At 41.6% G+C, this 19,148-nt stretch overlaps 1 protein-coding gene across 4 annotated transcripts in view; it reads left to right on the top strand.

Annotated features, from left to right (window-relative positions):
- Window positions 1-92: 92 nt before the first annotated feature.
- Window positions 93-19,148, top strand: part of Tfcp2 (transcription factor CP2) — a 58,028-nt gene continuing 38,972 nt past the window's right edge. The window contains exons 1-2 of one of the 4 annotated variants that reach the window (XM_090325848.1): window positions 93-227; window positions 706-864. In XM_090325848.1, coding sequence (XP_090181974.1) covers window positions 743-864 — 122 coding nt within the window. In that variant the 5' untranslated portion in view covers window positions 93-227; window positions 706-742. Of the gene's footprint in view, window positions 437-705; window positions 865-7,985; window positions 8,206-19,148 lie in introns of those variants that run through there. The other 3 variants (XM_090325840.1, XM_090325833.1, XM_090325827.1) reach the window with 3 other exon arrangements.

Raw genomic sequence — 19,148 nt, 5'->3', positions numbered from 1 at the left:
CTAACCTATCAGCGCCGTAGAGGTAGATGAAGTCTATTTCTCATTGGCTGTCTCCAGGATGACGTTTTATTTGCCGGCCCAGCGAAGGTAGAGGGCGCCATGATTGGTTGGCTCTGAGGCGGCGGGCCGGTGAAGGGGCCTGGCGAGTCTTAATCTTGCACTGGACTTTTCTCCTGTCCCTGTTGCCAGGCTATTGAGCGGGCTGCAGAGGGCGTGGAGAAGACTCAGTAGGATCCTGAACTTATTTCTAAGAGCTGTGAGGCTGAGAAAGGGTGACCGGAAGTTCTCTTGGGACTGACCGGAAGTGAGGCCTGGAGGGGAAAAGTGCGGGTCCCCGGAGAGGGGAGGATTCTCGCCGAAGGGGGCGGAGGTAAAGGTACAAAAGCTGCGCTGCTGGCCTGTGGCTGCTGCGGTTCGGTTCCGAAAGACCAGGGGGGTAAGCAGGAGCCCGCTGCGAGGGCTAGCCTGAGGAGTGGGCGTGCTGGCGTCTGGAGTAGTTGAGCTGAGGGAGGACCCACGCTCCTGGGAGTGGAGCTGGAGGGACGTTTAGAAGCCCGGGCACCCAAGGCTGAGGTGCCAAGGGTGCCGGGGATTAGTTGTAGAGTTGTGCAGGGCAGATTTGGGGGGTGGCGTGATTTTCGTTTGTAGTTTTCTGCTGTCTTGCACCCTTGTGGGTAGGATTAAGTTCTGCGCCTTTGTACATAGAAGAGACGGTGTCACCTGGAGCAAGAGCGGAGTCAGGATGGCCTGGGCTCTGAAGTTGCCTCTGGCCGATGAAGTGATTGAGTCCGGGCTGGTGCAGGACTTCGATGCTAGCCTGTCTGGGATCGGCCAGGAACTGGGTGCTGGTGCCTATAGCATGAGGTGAGTGAGACTTTTTCCCCAGACCTTACCTCTTAATAACAAAGGCAAAAATAAGAAAGACGTGGGTGGGGATGGGAAGTGGCCAAGGAGGAAAGGTGTATGGAGTTTTAAAAGGTGTCTGACGTTGAGGGGGATAGGGACTTGTTGGTTTGAGTGGGTGTTGTGGAAGAAAGGCTAGTGCTTGACTGGAGTTGTGGGGAGGAGAGAAAAGGAAATCACTGTGTGTTAATGGACATAAAGTTTCTTTTTGGAGAGATAAAAATATTCCAAAATTGTTAATGATGGTGATTGCCAACTGACTACATTAAAGACAATAGTACTGTACATATTAAGTAAATTGTACACTTTAAGGAAATTTATCTCAATAGAGTTGTGTTGTATTAATATTTTTTTCTCATTTCATTTCCCCTTCCCTTCCCTTCATCCCTCCTTTCCTTCCCTCCCTCCCCCTTTCCCTTCTCCCCTCTCTTTCTTTCTCTGTCTCTCTGTCTCTGTCTCTGTCTCTGTCTCTGTCTCTCTCTCTCTCTCTCTCTCCTTTCTTTGTCCGTCGTGAGACTTGAACTCTAGGCCTGGGCTTTGTCCCTGAGCTCTTCAGCTCAAGGTTACTTCCAGTTTTCTGGTGATTAATTGGAGTGTCTCACAGACTTTTTAGTGCTGGGACTGGCTTTGAACTGGAATCCTAGATTGCAGCCTCCTCAGTAGTTAGGATTACAGGCCTCCACACCCGGATTGCTTGCTTGCTTGCTTGCTTGCTTGCTTCCTTCCTTCTCCTTCCTTCCTTCCTTCCTTCCTTCCTTCTCCTCCTTCCTTCCTTCCTTCCTTCCTTCCTTCCTTCCTTCCTTCCTTCCTTCCTTCCTTCCTGCTTGCTTGCTTGCTTTGTTCAAGTAAAGTTCAAATAACACAACAGAAAACTAACTTTATTTTTTGTTTCTTGAAACAAAGCTTTGGGCAGGCTGGCCTCAAACATGCTGTGTAGCTTAGTCTGGCCTTTAATTCAAAATCTTACTGCCTCAGCTTCCTGAGTGCTGGGATTACAGATATGCACCACCACTCCCTGCTTGTAAAATTTACTATCAGTAGCATTTAGTATGATGAATTCATTGTGCAATCACCATCTTAATTACTTCCAAAAAGTTTTCATCCTAAAAAAAAACTCTGTGCCCTTTGAGTGACTTGCTCTGCATTTCTTCTCTATTCCTCTGGTAATCACCAGTCTGGTCAATCTCTATGGATTTATTTACTATATTACATGGCTTCATTTAGCATAGTGTTTTATCCATGTTTAGCATATATCACTACTTAGTATATTTTTGTGTGTAGTTCTGGAAATGAAACCCAGAACCCCTCATCTGCTTAGTAAAGTGCTCTACTACTGAACTAACATCTTCAGCCCCATTCATTCCTTTTTATAGTGGAATAATATAACATTGTATACATGTACCACAGTGGCGCCCATTAATGAACATTTATATTGTTCATTAGTTAACTTTCTCATTGCTATGACTAAATGCCTGACATAAACAACTTAAAAGACAAAAGGATTTACTTTGCTTATACTTTCAGAGAGCTAAGCCCATAGTCATTGGCTCTGTTGGTTCTGGGACCATGATGAACAGAACATCATGACAGCAGGAGCATGTGGAGGAGGAGGCAGCTGTTTGCCTAATGCTGGATTGGAAGCTGACAGTGGGGAAGGGATGGGGAATCAAATATAGCCTTCAGTGTTATAGCCCCAGTGACCTACTTCCTCCAGCTTTAAGTTTCTGTGACCTCTCAAAATAGCACCAAACATCCACCTGTGGAATACATTTTGGCTATAATAAATAATGCTGTTATGGCCTTATTCTCGTTGTTGTTGCCTGGTTAAAAGAATCCACAGTCTCTATCTTGGCAAGAGAAGCTAGGGGTAGTGTTATGTGGCTTTCATCCCAACTATGATGGGAAGGGAAAAATAGGAGTGCAGTCCAGGCATATCCTTGAGCAGGAAGCAAAAACTTTATCTCAAAAATAACCAATAGGTATTTGAAATTGGATAAGGAAGGAGGGAAAACAAGATGAGGGGCAGGGGTGAGGGAGGGAAATGGGGACCAAGACATGAGAAAGGGTATCAATGTAAGTGAAGTAGTGCACCTTCTATCTGGTGAATATAATGTAACCATTCTATTAATTACAATAAAAAATATATGAAAAAAAAAAACAGTAGAAGCTGGGAGTTTGGCCTAGTGGTAGAGTACTTACCTAGCATGCATGAAGATCCAGGTTCGATTCCTCAGTACACGTAATTAAGCCGGAAATGGTGCTGTGATTCAAATGGTAGAGCTCTAGCCTTGAGAAAGCCCAAGGAAAGTGCTCAGGCCCTGAGTTCAAGCCCCAGGATTGGCAAAAAAAAAAAAAAAATAACCAGTAGAATGTAACACCTGTGGCTCATGCCTGTAATCTGAACTACTCAGGAGGTTGAGATCTAGGATCAAGATTTGAAGCCAGGCCAGGCAGGAACTGTGGCTCTGGCCTAAGTGGTAGAGTATAAACCTTGAGCAAAAGAAACATATACAGTGCCCAACTCTCAGGACTGGCACATATACACAGAAAGCTCAGTGTAGGGATTTAAAGACAGATTTAAGCATGCAAAAGACAGCGAGCTTGAAGACAGGACATTATTTATTTATTTATTTATTTTGCTTGTTCTGGGGGTTGAACTCAGGATCTGGGCACTGTCCTTGGACACTTGCTTAAGGATACTGCTCTGCCACTAGAGCCAAGGCATCACTTCTGTCTTTTCTGTGTATGTGGTACTGAGGAATAGAACCCAGGGTTTAGTGCATGCTTGGTGAGCACTCTAGGCTATGCTCCCGGCCCCAGGATGTTAATTATTTCATGTAAGGAGCAGAAGGAAATAGAAGTGGCCAGAGTTTAAGAGACTTTTGGGACACTGTGAAGCAGGCGTATGTCTGCCTTGTGGGTATCTCCAGAAAAGAAAAGAGAAGAGTTAATACTTGAAGAAATACCCACAAAGTTTCCAAGTATGATAAAAGATGAATGTAAATGTCCAAGAAGTTCACTGAACTCCAAGAAATATGAACATAGCTCAACACTGAGACACATTAAATCTTTTTTTTTTTTTCTTTTGCCAGTTCTGGGGCTTGAACTCAGGGCCTGGGCACTGGCCAGTACAAAATGAACCAGAACTTCCCAGATATTAAACATGGGCTCTACCTCTGAGCCACATTGGCAGCCCTCAACATGTTTTGGTAGAAAACTTTGAAAGCCAGAAAGCTGAAGGCTGGTATATTCAGAATACTAAAAGAAAAAAGTAAAGCTGGGCGCTGGTGTCATACCTGTAATCCTAGCTACTCAGGAGGCTGAGAGCTGAGGATCAGGGCACGAAAGTCTGTGAGACTCTTATCTCCAAATAACCACTAGAAAACCAGAAGTGGTGCTGTAGCTCAAGTGGTAGAGCGCTAGCGATGAGCTGAAGAACTCAGAGACAGTGCCCAGGCCCAGAATTCAAGCCCCACGACTGAGGGGGGAAAAAAAAGGAAGGAAGAAAGAAAAGAAAGAGCAAGTAAATAAAACTTGTTAATTGAGAATCCTTTTTTTGAGGAGTCTGGACTTGGGGCTTAAACTCAGGGCCTGGGCATTGTCCCTGAGCTTTTGTACTCAAGGTTACTACTGTTCTGCTACTTGACCCAGTTTCACTTCTTTTCTTTTGGTGGATCATGGGGCTTGAACTTGGCCAGGATGCTGTCCCTGAGCTCTTCAGCTCAAGGCTACCCACCTACCCTGGAGCCAAGCCCCACTTCCTGCTTTCTAGAGGTTAATTGGAGATAAGAGTCTCAGGTCATTTTGTTCCCAGGCTGGCTTTAAACCTTGATCCTCAGATCTCAGCCTCCTGAATAGCTGGGATTACAGGCGTGAGCCACTGTGCCAAGCTAATTCTTTTTTTTTTTTTGCCAGTCCTAGACCTTGAACTCAGGGCCTGGGCACTGTCCTTCGGCTTTCTCAAGACTAGAGCTCTACCACTTGAGCTCCATTTCTGGCTTTTTCCATGTATGTGGTACTGAGGAATTGAACCTGGGTTCTCGTGCATGCTAGGCAAGCACTCTACCACTAGGCTAAACTTCTGGCCCCTATTGTACAAATTCTTTTTTTTAAGTTGTATTTTATTGTCAGAATAGTGTATAGAGAGGTTACAGTTACATTTGTCAGGTAGTAGATGCATTACTTTTTGAACATTTGTCCCCCTTTCCCTCCTTAATAAAATACTGTAGCTCTTCAGCTCAAGGCCCTATCCTTGAGCCAAGTACCACTTCCATTTTCTAGAGGTTAATTGGAGATTAGAGTCTCAGGTCCTTTTGTGCCCAGGCTGGCTTTGAACCTTGATCCTCAGATCCCATCCTCCTGAGTAGCCAGGATTACAAACAAGAGCCACTGCCATCTTTGTGGGATTCTAATCTTCAATTTACCACGAGAAAACTGGAAGTGGCACTGTGGCTCAAGGGGTAGGGCAGTAGCCTTGAGCTGAAGAGCTCAGGGACAGCACCCAGGCCCAGAGTTCAAGCCCACAACCGACCGAAAAAAAAAAAAAAAAAAAAGCTCAAGGGTTTCTTACTACTGCACAGACCTGGCAATAAGTAAATGTTTATAAACTAGATGTCATATGAATAAAGATCTAAAAGCTAGTATTGTTGTAATGATAGTATTTTAACTCCACTTTTTTCTACGTGCTTTGGAATTAATAAATATATTTAAATAAAAACTTATTAATCCAAAGACTAATATGATTGTGACTTTTTTTTTTGTAAAACTCCATATTGTTTTCTATGTGGCTTGAGATTAGTATATCTTGGATATATAATATAAGGATGTGTATTTTTATGATATCAGCAATTTGAAGGGATGGAGCTAGAACTGGTAAAGAAGCAAAGTTTCTTTCTTTTTTTTCTTTTGCCAGTCATGGGCTTGAGCTCACGGCCTGAGCACTGTCCTTGGACTTTCTCAAGGTTAGAGCTCTACCACTTGAGCCTCAGCACCATTTCTGGCTTTTTTCTATGTATGTGGTACCGAGGAATTGAACCCGGGTCTTCATGCATGCTAGGCAAACACTCTACCACTAGGTCAAACTCCTGGCCCCGTAAAGTTTCTTTTTTACTGAAGTTAAGCTAGTAGAAAGTCAAATAGTGTTGTAAACTTAGGATGATAACACAAAGAAAATAGCTAGGAATATACACAGAAGGAAATGAAAAAATGATTTAAACATTTCACTGTAAAATAAAACCCAAGCTGGGCACTGGTGGCTCATGCCTGTAATCCTAGCAACTCAGGAGGTTGAAATCTGAGGATCAAAGTTTGAAGCCAACTGGGACAGAAAAGTCCCTCTGAGACCTATATCTCCAATTAACCACTCAAAAAAAAAGAAAAAAGAAAATGGTGCAGTGGCTCTAAGTGGTAGAGTGCTAGCCTTGAGGAAAACAGAAAGAATAGTTGAGGGATAGCACCTATGCCCTGAGATCATGCATGTACATGTATGTATACACACGCACACACGCGCGCACACACACACACACGCATTGTGTTTCCTGAAAACACATTGGCCTAGTGGTAGAGTGCTTGCCTAGCATGTTTGAAGACCTGGATTCAATTCCACAGTACCACATATATAGAAAAGGCCAGAAGTAGTATGGTGGCTCAAGTGGTAGAACTCTAGACTTGAGAAAGCCCAAAGATAAGCGCTCAGGCCCTGAGTTCAAGCCCTAGGACTGGCAAAAAAAAAAAAAAAAAAGAATAACAAGAAGAGACCAAGAATGGTTCTACTACTAGACAAAATGTATTATAAATCCAAAAAGGTTATAAATGAAAAAGCAGGACATTTGTATACTAGTAAATACCTGATATCAAATCATCAAAATATATGTGGTAAAAGTTGACAGATTTTATTATTTATTTATTTTGGTCATTCCTGGGGCTTGACCTCAGGGCCTGTGCTTGATCCCAGCACTGTCCTTGGGCTTTTTTTCTTAAGGTTAGAGTTCTGCCACTTGAGCCACAGCACCACTTTTTTTTTTTTTTTTTTTCTCCCCTATGTAGGTGGTACTGAGGAATTGAACCCCAGTCGTCATGCATGCTAAGCAAGCACTCTTACCACTAGGACAAACTCCCGGCCCAAGTTGACAGATACTTTTTTTTTTTTAAGGCTGGGGGGAGGTTATGGAGCTTGAACTCTGGCCTGGACGCTGGACGCTGTCCCTGAGCTCTTCAGCTCATGGCTATTGCCCTACCCTGGGCCAGGTTGCTGTCCCTGAGCTATACAGCTCAAGGCTACCACCCTATCCTTGAGCTACAGCCCCACTTCCCATTTTCTAATGATTAATTGGAGTCTCACTGCTTTGTATTGCCTAGGCTGGCTTTGAACCTTGATCCTCAGATCTCAGCCTACTGAGTAGCTAGGATTACAGGTGTGAGTCACCTCGCCTGGCTCCAAGTTGACAAATTTTTTTAAGGAATACAGATCTACAATAGTAGTTGGAGATTTCAGTACCATTTTTATTAAGGGACATCCTGACAAAAATATGAAAATAGATGTGAACAAAATGATTAAACATGGGTTTAGCATATATGCAGAGCAGTGTAGCCCGTTGTCATATGGGCTACCTCTCTGTTTTAGTTATTATAAGTAATGCTATCAGTTCATGGCTGGCAGTCTACCACTTAAGCCACACCTCTAGTCAAGGTTTTTTTGTTTTTTTGGGTTTTTTTGGTGGTTAACTGAAGCTATGGAGTATCTACAATTTTTCTTTTTGGCCTGGGCTGGCTTTAAATATAGAGACTCAGATTTCAGCATCCTGAGTAGTTAAGGATTACAGATGTATACCTCAATTCTTAACTTGTTGGTTGGTTGAGATGAGGATCTTTTTGTCTAGTCTAATCTTCAACTACTGTGGTCTTCTTGATCTCTGTACTACTTGAGTAGCTAGGATTATGGGCATGTACCATCGTGCCTGTCTGAGTCTTATCTTTTGAGTACCTATAAATTTGAACACTGCCTTCTCCTTGTCCCAGATGGTTATTTACTGGTCTTTTAGAAAAAAAATAACTTTTATCAACAGTGGGATTAGAAAGAAGAATTATAAGACTTAACCACTGTGAGTTTAAAGGGGAGGGGAGAAATGATGACAAAGGCCTGTTTACCTGTTTATTGGACCAGAACTCTGATATGTTTAGGATTTTCTCAATAATCATCATCAGTAAAGCCTTTACAAGAGAAGTATCTGCGACTGTCTTTCAGTGCTGGGAAGAACGGAGACTGGAGTGCTTGTTCTTGATTAAGGCCAGACTTGGGATGAGGTATGGAATGAGAGAGTAAGATGAAAATAACCCAAAGGATACACAGGTGATGAATGATGCATGCAATTAAGAAGGAACCTGCAAGGATTCTTTTTTTTTTTTTTTTAATTAATTGGTAGACATTTTGAACCTAAAAAGAAGTTTTGAGGCTTAGTACTCAAAAGGGCGAAAATGAGTTTCCTAAGTTACAGGGGGAAAAAAATAAAACTCTTGCATTGTTTTTCCAGTGATGTCATTCTATGATGATAAATAACTATATCTTTGAGCCCTGAAATAAAGGTTCTGTTTTTTTGTTGTTGTTTTTTTTGTTTTTTTTTTTTTGCCAGTCCTGGGCTTGAGCTCTGGGCCTGAGACTGTCCTTGGACTTTCTCAAGGCTAGAGCTCTACCACTTGAGCCTCAGCACCACTCCGGCTTTTTTGTATGTATGTGGTACCGAGGAATCGAACCCGGGCCTTTGTGCATGCTAGGCAAGCACTCTACCACTAGGCCCCAAGGTTCTGTTTTTTATAATAGCAATGCCAGTTTCCCTTCATCATACCATCTCTGACTTAATATTAAAAGTTGCCATTTTGGCCTAACTGCAAAGTCAGTAATTTTAATAGCTTAATAAAAAGAACCTACCTACTATTAATGATACCACAGGAAATGTTTTCCAATTAGTAGGTGATTAATGAGATTGTAGACTGGGAATGGCTAACCCTGTAATGTATGGGGGGGAAAAACTCTTGAGAAAATACCACATTTTCTGAGATAGGGTTTTGCTAACCCAGATTTATTTGGTTATATTTGTAATATCTTACAGTCTCTGGAAGCAAATTTGTACCAGACATTAGTCAGATACTTTTTTTTTTTTTTTGGTGGATCATGGGGTTGAACTCTGGGCCTGGGTGCTGTCCCCTAAGCTCTTCAGCTCAAGGCTACCCCTGGAGCTACAGCCCCACTTCCCATTTTTCCAGTGATTAATTGGAGATAAAAGTCTCACAGTCTTTTTGCCCCGCTGGCTTTGAGCCTCAATCCTCAGAGCTCAGTCTCCGAGTAACTAGGATTATGGGAGTGAGCCACTGCGCTGGGATTCTTCTTTTTTAAAGTAGGTTCTGGCTGTGTAGCTCAGGCTAGCCTCAACATTAGGATCTCCTGTCTCTGCCTCCTGAATTCTGGGGTTACAGTTTTCAAAACCATTAAGTGCTTAAAAGATCTAAAATAAATTCCAGTAACAGTATTTCCAAAGAAAGATTGTCAGATGACCAATATCTTTCTACCATGGACAGCATAAAATCAGAGATGGTGTGGTTTTATCTATTTTATATTACACTCAACAGTTTGTACTCTAGGTTTGAAGTTGGAGGGCAGAGTTGTATAAAAACATACTATTGAATTCTGTGGTTCTTTTTTGTTTTCACATACAGTCTTAAAATGTAGCCTAGGCTAGCTTTGAACTGATGATCCTCTTGCTTCCTCCCTCTTTCCCTTTTGGTCCTACTAGTTCTGAGATTACAGAAATGACCACCAACATGGCTTGAAGTTATATGTATGTGTGTGTATAATGTATCTATATTATACTTGTGTGTATGTGTGTATGTTTATTTTGGTGCCAGTTCTAGGGCATGAATTAAGTCTTGGGTGCTGTCTCTGAGCTCTTTTGCTCAAGGCTAGAGTTCTACTGAGTCACAACTCAACTTCTGTTTTGTTTTGTTTTTGTGGTTAATTGCATCTCACAAAGTTTACTGCCCAGGCTAGCTTCGAACCACCATCCTCAGATCTCATTTTACTGAGTAGATAGGATTATAGGCGTGAGCCCCTGGTTCCTGGCTCCTACTATATAGTCTTCTTCTTCTTCTTTTTTTTTTTGCCAGTCCTTGGCTTGAGCTCAGTGCCTGAACACTGTCCTTGGGTTTTCTCAAGGCTAGAGCTCTACCACTTGAGCCATGCCACCACTTCTGTAAAATAGTAGCGAGGAATCAATCCCAGGCTTTGTGCATGCTAGGCAAGCACTCTACAACTAGGCCAAACTCCCAGCCCCTATATGTTCTTAAAGAATTTATTAACGCTTTCTTGAGTATTAGTAATACTGTAAAGATATTGGAGAAAAAACAATAGGTGTTTTCACCTAGGCAGAGATAATGATACCAGTCTCTCTAAAGGAACGTAATTTGTTTTTGTCACATCCCTGCCACTTAAACTAGGACAGAACATAGGGAAAGTCATCTTTCCTTAAATATCCATCTCTAGGCCAAAGCTAGTGCACTGCTGCTTTCTTCAGAGCCCTGTTCAGTGGGGACAAAGGACTATGATGAGAAAACCTAGGTCATTGGAGGCTGTCTTTGGAGGTTAGCTACCAAAGGGCATTTAGAACCTGGTCATGAAGTCTCATGCCATTTTATGGGTATATGAAACGTAAGACTACATTTGTGTTACCTAAGTTTTATTTATTTTCATTTCTTCATCAGTACTTTTCAGGTGGCTGTTATATGATTATTTGTAACACCAAATGTGTGTGTGTGTGTATGTATACACACACACACACATATATATATATATTTTTTTTTTAACCATGAACAAGGATATTAAGAAAGACTATACATGCTGAAATCCAGATGATATTAATGCCCATAACATTCCCTGGTAAAACCATATGGAAACAGAAAAATGGAATTAGTTTGGGTATATCTTCTGGTAAGGACCAATGGTATTCTGTATTTGAGAGAGTGTGTGTGTGTGTGTGTGTGTGTGTTTTGCCAGTCCTGGGCACTGGGCACTGTCTGTGTATACTGGGCACTGTCTGTGTATATTTTTTGCTCAAGGCTAGAGCTCTTCTGCCACTTGAGCTACAATGCAACCTCCAGCTTTTTCTGTGTGTGTGTGTGTGTGTGGTTTTGGAAAATCAAACCCAGGTCTTTGTGTATACTAGGCAAGCATGCTACCACTAAACCATCCTGGCAAGCCAATGGTATTTTTATATTCATGAATTTATTCCTTTTTTTGGGGTGGGGGAAGGGAGTGCTAGGTATTGAACCCAGGACCTTGTATATACTAACCAAGCACTCTACCACCAAGTTATACTTCTCAATTCTGATAATCATTCTGCAGACTTACATGAACTTCTGGACTTCAGATCATTCTGGTTTACAGTATGGATATAATCTCTGCCCCCTTGTTACAATTGCATAAAAAGCTAGTGTAAGCCAGGCATTGGTGGCTTAAGCCTGTAATCCTAGCTGCTTGAGAAACTAAGATCTGAGGATTGAGGCTTAATTAATTTACCTTTTTTAGAATTTGTTTTCTTTCTTCTCTTGAGATAGTTTTCTTTTTAATTTTTAAAATTAATTGATTTAGGGCTGGGAGTTTGGCCTAGAGGTTAAAGTACTTGCCTAGCATGCACGAAGACCCAGGTTCGATTCCTTGGTACCACATACATAGAAAAAAGCTGGAAGTGGTGCTGAGGCTCAAGTGGTAGAGCTCTAGCCTTGAGAAAGTCTAAGGACAGTGCTCAGGCCCAGAGCTCAAGCCCAGGACTGGCCAAAAAAAAAAAAAAATTAATTGATTTATTTATATTTTATTTGTTTGTTTGTTTGTTTGTTTTGCCAGTCCTGTGCTTGAGCACTGTCCTTGAACTTCCTCAAGGCTAGAGCTCTACCACTTGAGCCTCAGCACTACTTCTGGCTTTTTCTTATGTATGTGGTACTGAGGAATCGAACCCCGGTCTTCATGCATGCTAGGTAAGCACTCTACCACTAGGCTAAACTCCTGGCCCGTATATGTAATTTCTTTTTTCTTTTTCTTTGTGGTTTTTTTTTTTTTTTTTTTTTTTTTTTTGCCAGTCCTGGCTTGGGCTCAGGGTCTGAGTACTGTCCCTGTCCCTGGATTTTCTCAAGGCTAGGGCTCTACCAGTTGAGCTACAGCACCACTTCTCGCTTTTTGCTATGTATGTGGTACCGAGGAATCGAACCCAGGTCTTCGTGCATGCTAGGCAAGCACTCTACCACTAGGCCAGACTCCCGGCTGTAATTTCTTTAATGTATATATAAATTTTAAATTTATTTAGTTTGCTGTGGGCTTGAACCCAGGGTCTGGGTGGTGTCCCTGAGCTCTTCTACTCAAGGCTAGAGCTCCACCACTTCTGGTTTTCTGGTGATTAATTGGAACTAAGAGTCTCATGGCACTTTCTTGCCCTAGCTGGCTTTGATCTTAGCCTTTTGAGTAGGTAGGATTATAGGCATGAGCCACCAGCACTTGGCTAAAATAAGTTTTTGTTTGGTTTTGCCAGTCTTGGGGCTTGTATTCAGGTCTTGGGCACTGTCTCTGAGCATTTTTTTCCCTCAAGGCTAGCAGTCTACCACTTGAGCCACAGCACCACTTCTGGCCTTTTTGTTTATGTGGTACTGATGAATCAAACCTAGGGCTTTATGCATGCTAGGCAAGCACTCTACCATTAAACCACATTCCCAGCCTAAAATAGTTTTTTTTGTCAGTCCTGGAGCTTGAACTCGGGGCCTGAGTTCTGCCTTGAGCTTTCTCAAGGCTAGTACTCCAGACCCTAAAATATGTTTTTTTTTTTTTTTTACTAGAAAGTTTTTTTTTTTATTGTAATTAGTAAAAGGGTTATATGATATTTGCCAGATAGAAGGTGCATTAATTCACATACATTGATACTCTTTCACATGTCTTGGTACCCATTTCTCTCCCCCCCACACACCCCCCACTAAAATATGTTTTGTTTGTTTTTTTGCTTGTCCTGGGCCTTGAACTCAGGGCCTGGGCACTGTCTTTGGGCTTTCTCAAGGCTAGTGCTCTACCACTTGAGCCACAGCACCACTTCTAGCTTTTTTCTATGTATGTGGTACTGAGGAATTGAACCTGGGTCTTCGAGCATGCTTGACAAGCACTCTACCACTAGACCAAACTCCTGGCCTTAAAATGTGTCTTTTTGAGAACAATATTTTCTTCCTTTTGCTGTTACGGTGGCTCAAGCCTGTAGTCCTTAATTACTTAGGAAGCAGAAGAGCTCTGGTTCAAGGCCAAGTGGGCCATAAATAAATAAATAAAGTAAGTAAGTAAGTTCCAGCAGCTGTCTTCTGAGCACTGACTAGGCACGGTGGCATCTGCTACCCAGGGAGTAGAATGGCTGGGAAGCATAAGTAGGAGGATCACAATCAAAGCTAGGTTGGCTATAAAGTGAGATTTTATCTTGAAAATAGCCAGTGTAAAGAGGATGGAGTTGTGCCTCAAGTGGCAGAGCACCTCCTCATACATATACACATATGTATATGTTTTTTAAAATTTTTTATTGTAATGTATAGAGCGGTTACAGTTACATTCTCCAGATAGTAGATGCATTACTTCTCACACATTGATACCCCTGCTCATGTTTTTTTCCCCATATCCCTTCCCTAGCCCCTCCCACATACATATATATGTACATGCACATGTATATAGACATACATATGCATATATATATTCATGTATAATACAGATTTACCTAATTCTTGGTTGATTGATGAGCTTTCTGTCTATTCTCTACCTCCCTCCTATTTTCCTTCTACCTCAGATAATGCAATATTAACAGAATTTCTTTTGAGAAAGAGCTAAATGAGGGTTGAAAATACGGAAGTTGAAGTTCATGGCATTATCCCAACTTAATTAGTTTTCAACTTCGTTAGTTGTTGTCTATTCTTGTGTGCTGCAAGGAAAGCTCATCAAACTTCTCCCTCTTCCTCTTCCACAAGACAGCACCACAGCAGCTGATAGTTCTAAAGAGGAGAGACTAAACCATAGTTATGAGTTAGTAGAGACTGGTAAGGGCTATTGCCTTATATTAAGAGTAATTTATATTACAGGAGACCATGCAATAGCAGATTTTATGCCCTAGTTACACATACAGGATAGTTATCTCCTGAAACTGTTTGTATCTTTTTTCCACTGAAATGCTTTCTGCTATGCCTCCACTCTCAAATGTGGATTTCCACTTGGGAGGGAGGGAGAGAGAGAGAGAGAGAGAGAGAGGGAGGGAGGGAGGGAGGGAGAGGGGGAGAGAAGGGGGAGAGAGAGGGGGAGGCAGAGAGAGAGAGAGGGAGAGAGAGAGAGAGAGGGAGGGAGGGAGGGAGGGAGAGGGGGAGAAGGGGGAGAGAGAGGGGGGGAGGGAGAGAGAGAGAGGGGGGGGGGGGGAGAATGTATGTATATTGATGTATATTGTCAGTCCTGGCTTGAACTCGGGACTTGAGCACTATCCTTGGGCTTTCTCAAGGCTAGAGCTCTACCACTTGAGCCACAGCGCCACTTCTGGCTTTTTTGTATGTATATGATACCAAGGAATTGAACCCAGGTCTTGGAGCATGCTAGGCAAGCACTACCACTAGGCCAAAATCCCAGCTGGGAGTATATATTTTTAACATATTCTCAGCTTATCCTTTTAGCAGGTAAGCTTTCTATCTCTCTCTCTCTCTCTCTCTTTTTTTTTTTTGGTGTTGATAGTGTGGTTGAACTTGGCGTGGGTATTGCCCCTGAGCTCTTCAGTTCAAGGCTACTGCCCTACTCCTCAAGCCACAATGCCACTTCCAGTTTTCTACTGGTTAATTGCAGATAAGAGTCTCATGGAATTTAGTGCTTTGAACTATGACTCTCAGGTCTCAGCCTCTGGAGTAACTAGGATTATGGGCTTGAGTCACCATGCCTGGCAGCAAAGTCTTTAAGTAAAGAATTCCAAAGTGACACATGTATATATCCCTTACCAGTCTAGAGTCAAAGAATGAAAATAAACAGAAATATAAATCAAGTATATTTACTACGTATATGCAAGAGAAGCTATCTTTTTTAGTAACTTGTGTTTCATTGAAAGTAATTAGATAAGCTGGGCACTGGTGGCTCACACCTGTCATCCTAGCTACTCAGGAGACTGATGATGATATCTGAGGATCAAGGTTCAAAGCCAGCCTGGGTACAAAAATCTGTGAGAAACTTATTTCCAATTAGCCACCAGAAAACCAGAAGTGGTGTTGTGACTCAAAGTGGTAGAGCACTGTCCTTGAACTGAAGAGCTCACAGCACCCAGGCCCAGAGTTCAAGCCCCAGGACCAACAGAAAAAAAAAAAAAAAGCCCAGCGTGGTGGCTCATGCCTGTAATCCTAGCTACTCAGCAGGCTAAGATCTGAGGATCATGGTTCAAAGCCAGCTCAGGCACTAAAAGTCCGTGGGACTTTTGAATTAATCACCAGAAAACTAAGAAAGAAAAAAAGAAAGAAAGAAAGAAAGAAAGAAAGAAAGAAAGAAAGAAAGAAAGAAAGAAAGAAAGATTATATCCATGAAGTAATGTATACTAAAATGCCAAGTTATACTTCTGTAGCAACTGCTTAGATGGTATCAGAGCAGAGTCTTCTAATCTGTATTGAATTTAAGAGAGAGAGAGAGAGAGAGAGAGAGAGAGAGAGAGAGAGAGAGAGAGAGAGAGAGAGAGAGAGACAGAGAGAGAGAGAGAGAGAGAGAGAGAGACAGAGACAGAGACAGAGACAGAGACAGAGACAGAGAAAGAATGTGTGTGTGTGTATTTTGGTACTGGTCTTAGGTCTTGAACTTATAGCCTGGGTACTGTCCCTGAGCTTTTTCATTCAAGGTTGATGTTCTACCACTTGAGCCACAACTTCACTTCTGGCTCTTTGGTGTTTAATTAGAGATAAGACTCTCATAGACTTTTCCTGTCTCAATTCTTAGATCTCGATCTCTTGAGTTGTCAGGATCACAGGTGTGAACCACCAGCTCCAGGCTTGATTTTTTTTTTTTTTTTGTCAGTCCTGGGGCTTGAACTCAGGGCCTGGGAACTGTCGTTGGAGAATTTTGCTCAAGGCTAGCACTCTGTCACTTGACCCACAGCACTACTTATGGCTTTTTCTTATGTATGTGGTACGGAGGAATGGAACCCAGGGCTTTGTGCATGCTATGGGAGCATTCTACCACTGAGCTGCACTCCCGGCCCCTTAAATGAGTTTTTGACAGTAAGCAGCAGCCTAGATCTGTATCTAACAGTGAGTGATCTTTAGCCTCCATCTTTGGGAGTTTGGCATTCCATGCTTCTTATTTCTACAATACTAAAAAACAAGCAAAAATGCAGTTTAGCAAGACTATAAATAATTTGAGCATATTTGGGCTTTATGGGGCTTAAAAATCTCAGATGAGGAAATAAAGTGTTATATATTCTGTTTAGCTGTATTGAAAATAATAAGGGTGACTTTTAGAATCCATTTCAGAATTTCAAACACAAATGGCAGTTCTAGCTTAGTCCTAGAGGACTAGGTGTGATGCCACATAATGCTGAGACTAGCAACTGCTGCTGTGTATCACTCTTGCTAAGCAGTGACATTTGAAAAGAAAAAAAACCACTCTATATAATAAGTGAGGATGGTTTTCTTGAGTTTTTGCTTTTTCCCCCAAGTCTCCTTTGCTTTGATGCCAAGTAATTTTTTATCCTATTTATTTATTTTGCCAGTCCTGGGACTTGATCTCAAGCCTGAGCACTATCCCCTCTTTTTCCTCAAGGCTAGCCCCTTGAGCCACAGCACTATTTCTGGCTTTTCCTATGTGGTTGATACTGAGGAATCAAACTTGGGTCTTTGTACATGCTAGGCAAGCACTTTATCACTAGGCCAAACTCCTGTTCTTGATACCTAGTAATCTTATCTTTCAAGGAATCATCAGATGTAATATGTTTGAGGATGATATAGCAATAAGGTTTCCCAAAGATGACTATAGTGTTCCTTTAGATTTATGGCATTTTGTGTTTACTGTCTACACTATTTCTGATTTTTTTAGTAGAACTGGAACAGAATACTTTTCTAGAAAAATCTCAATTTTGTAGTTTGGGAACAATAATATGTTTCATCTAATAAATTAATATGGATAAGAAAGATTTGCTACAGTTACCACCTAGGTGAGTGACATCAGCATATCTCCAGGCCTGAAGAAAAGGAAAATATTGTTGGTGTTTCTGGCCTTTGCACTATTTTTAGACACTAGAAACTTTCATAAAAATGGATTTGCAAGCCGCTGTGGCTTACACCTGTAATCCTAGCTACTCAGGAGGCTGAGATCTGAGGATCAAGGTTCAAAGCCAGCCCAGGCACAAAAGAACCTGAGACTCTTATCGCCAATTAACCACTAGAAAACAGGGAGTGGGGTTTGGCTCTATGGTTGGGTGGTAGCCTTGAGCTGAAGAACTCAGGGACAACGCCCAAAGCCCAGGGGTAGGGCAGTAAGTCTTGAGTTGAGGAGCTCAGGGACAGAGCCTAGGCCAAGATCAAGCCCTATGACCCACCCAAAAAAAAAAAAAAATGGATTTGCAAGTCAAGCTTGCCTATGTGTAAAGCTCCAAGTTTCATCCCATTAAAAATAAGAACAGGGGCTAGGAGTTTGGCCTAGTGATAGATAGTGCTTGCCTGGCATGCACCGAGCCTGGGTTCGATTCCTCAGTACCACATACACAGAAAAACCTGAAGTGGTGCTGTGATCAAGTGGTAGAGCACTAGCTTTTTTTTTTTTGGTCCGTCTTGGAGCTTGAACTCTGGGTCTGGGCACTCTCCAATAGTAGGCAAATGCTATACTCAATGGTATAGCATTTGCCTACTGTGGGGAAGCCTTTGATTCAACCTCTAGTACTATGAAACATACAGATTCAAGCATCTGCGAGGCATAGTGATGACACCTTTAATCCCAGTATTTGAGGTGCTGAGACAGAAGAATCACGAGTTCCAGGTCAACCTGAGATATATATGTAGCATGACTCTTGTCTCACAAACAATAACCATAATATCCAAATAAACAAAAGGTTCACCTATTTCTATCCCTATCACTGACAAACAATAAAATGATTGTCTTCAGTGTCTTATCAATAGACTTTTTACCTGCATACTATCCAGTATGAGGAATACAGGTGCATTTGAGGAGTTTGTTTATAGCAAAACATTTTTAATCTCATGTTATAAGCATAATATATAGAAAGGGAAAGATTTAACTGCCTTCCTTTTTTTATTTTTATTTATTTATTTTTGAGTCAGGATCTTGAGATATTTTTAGTGACTAGAAGCCTAAACTTGCCATCCTGTCACACTGTAAGTACTGTGATTATAGGTCTATTGTGCCATGCCTGGCAATTGTGAATCTTTGAGGTTTTTTTTATCATGGTTCTGAGGCTTGAACTAAGGACTTTTCACATTTTAGGCAAACAAACTCCACTAAGCCAAATTGTTGGTTTTCTTTAAAAACAAAATTCTAGATCTTAACTATTTATCACAAACATTTCAAACATATGCAAAGTAAACAGAATAACATAACAACATAATCCTCTTGTACCTGCTTTAAAGTCAACATGCTACTACTTTTGACCATGTAAATCTCCATTTTTCCATCTATACTCGTTTTTTTTTAAATAATATTCATTTTTTGTTGAAAGCACAAACAATTTGTGTACTTTTTTTTTTTTTTTTTTGCCAGTCCTGGGGCTTGAACTCAGGGCCTGAGCACTGTCCTTGAGTTTTTTCCTCAAGGCTAGGGCTCTGCCACTTGAGCCTCAGCACTATTTCCAGCTTTTCTATGTATGTGGTACTAAGGAATCGAACCTGGGGCTTCTTTCATGCTAGGCAAGCACTCTACCACTGGGCCAAACTCCCGGCCCTTAATTTCTATACTTAACCAACCATATAGCACACATCTGTCATAGCACAGAAAAGTCTCCCTGACTGGTCAGGAAACTATTCTCTCTACTTTTGCCTGTTTGATAATGTCATGTAAATTGAATCATACCTATGTATTCTTAGTGTCTTTTGTGTTGTTCAGAATTAAATCCTTGAGGCTTATCCATACTGTTTCATTTCTTTGTTTTGCTGGATTCTGTCCATCCCATGAATATGAGCATATTTTGTATATCTGTTCTCTTAACAGTAAACATGTGGGTTCTTTCTAG

Source organism: Megascapheus bottae, chromosome 2 (genome assembly GCF_031878675.1).
Source record: "Megascapheus bottae isolate mThoBot1 chromosome 2, mThoBot2.hap1, whole genome shotgun sequence".
Classification (NCBI taxonomy): Eukaryota; Metazoa; Chordata; class Mammalia; order Rodentia; family Geomyidae; genus Megascapheus; species Megascapheus bottae.
The sequence above is the reverse complement of the archived record's forward strand: the minus strand, read 5'-3'. Positions and strand labels throughout refer to the sequence as shown.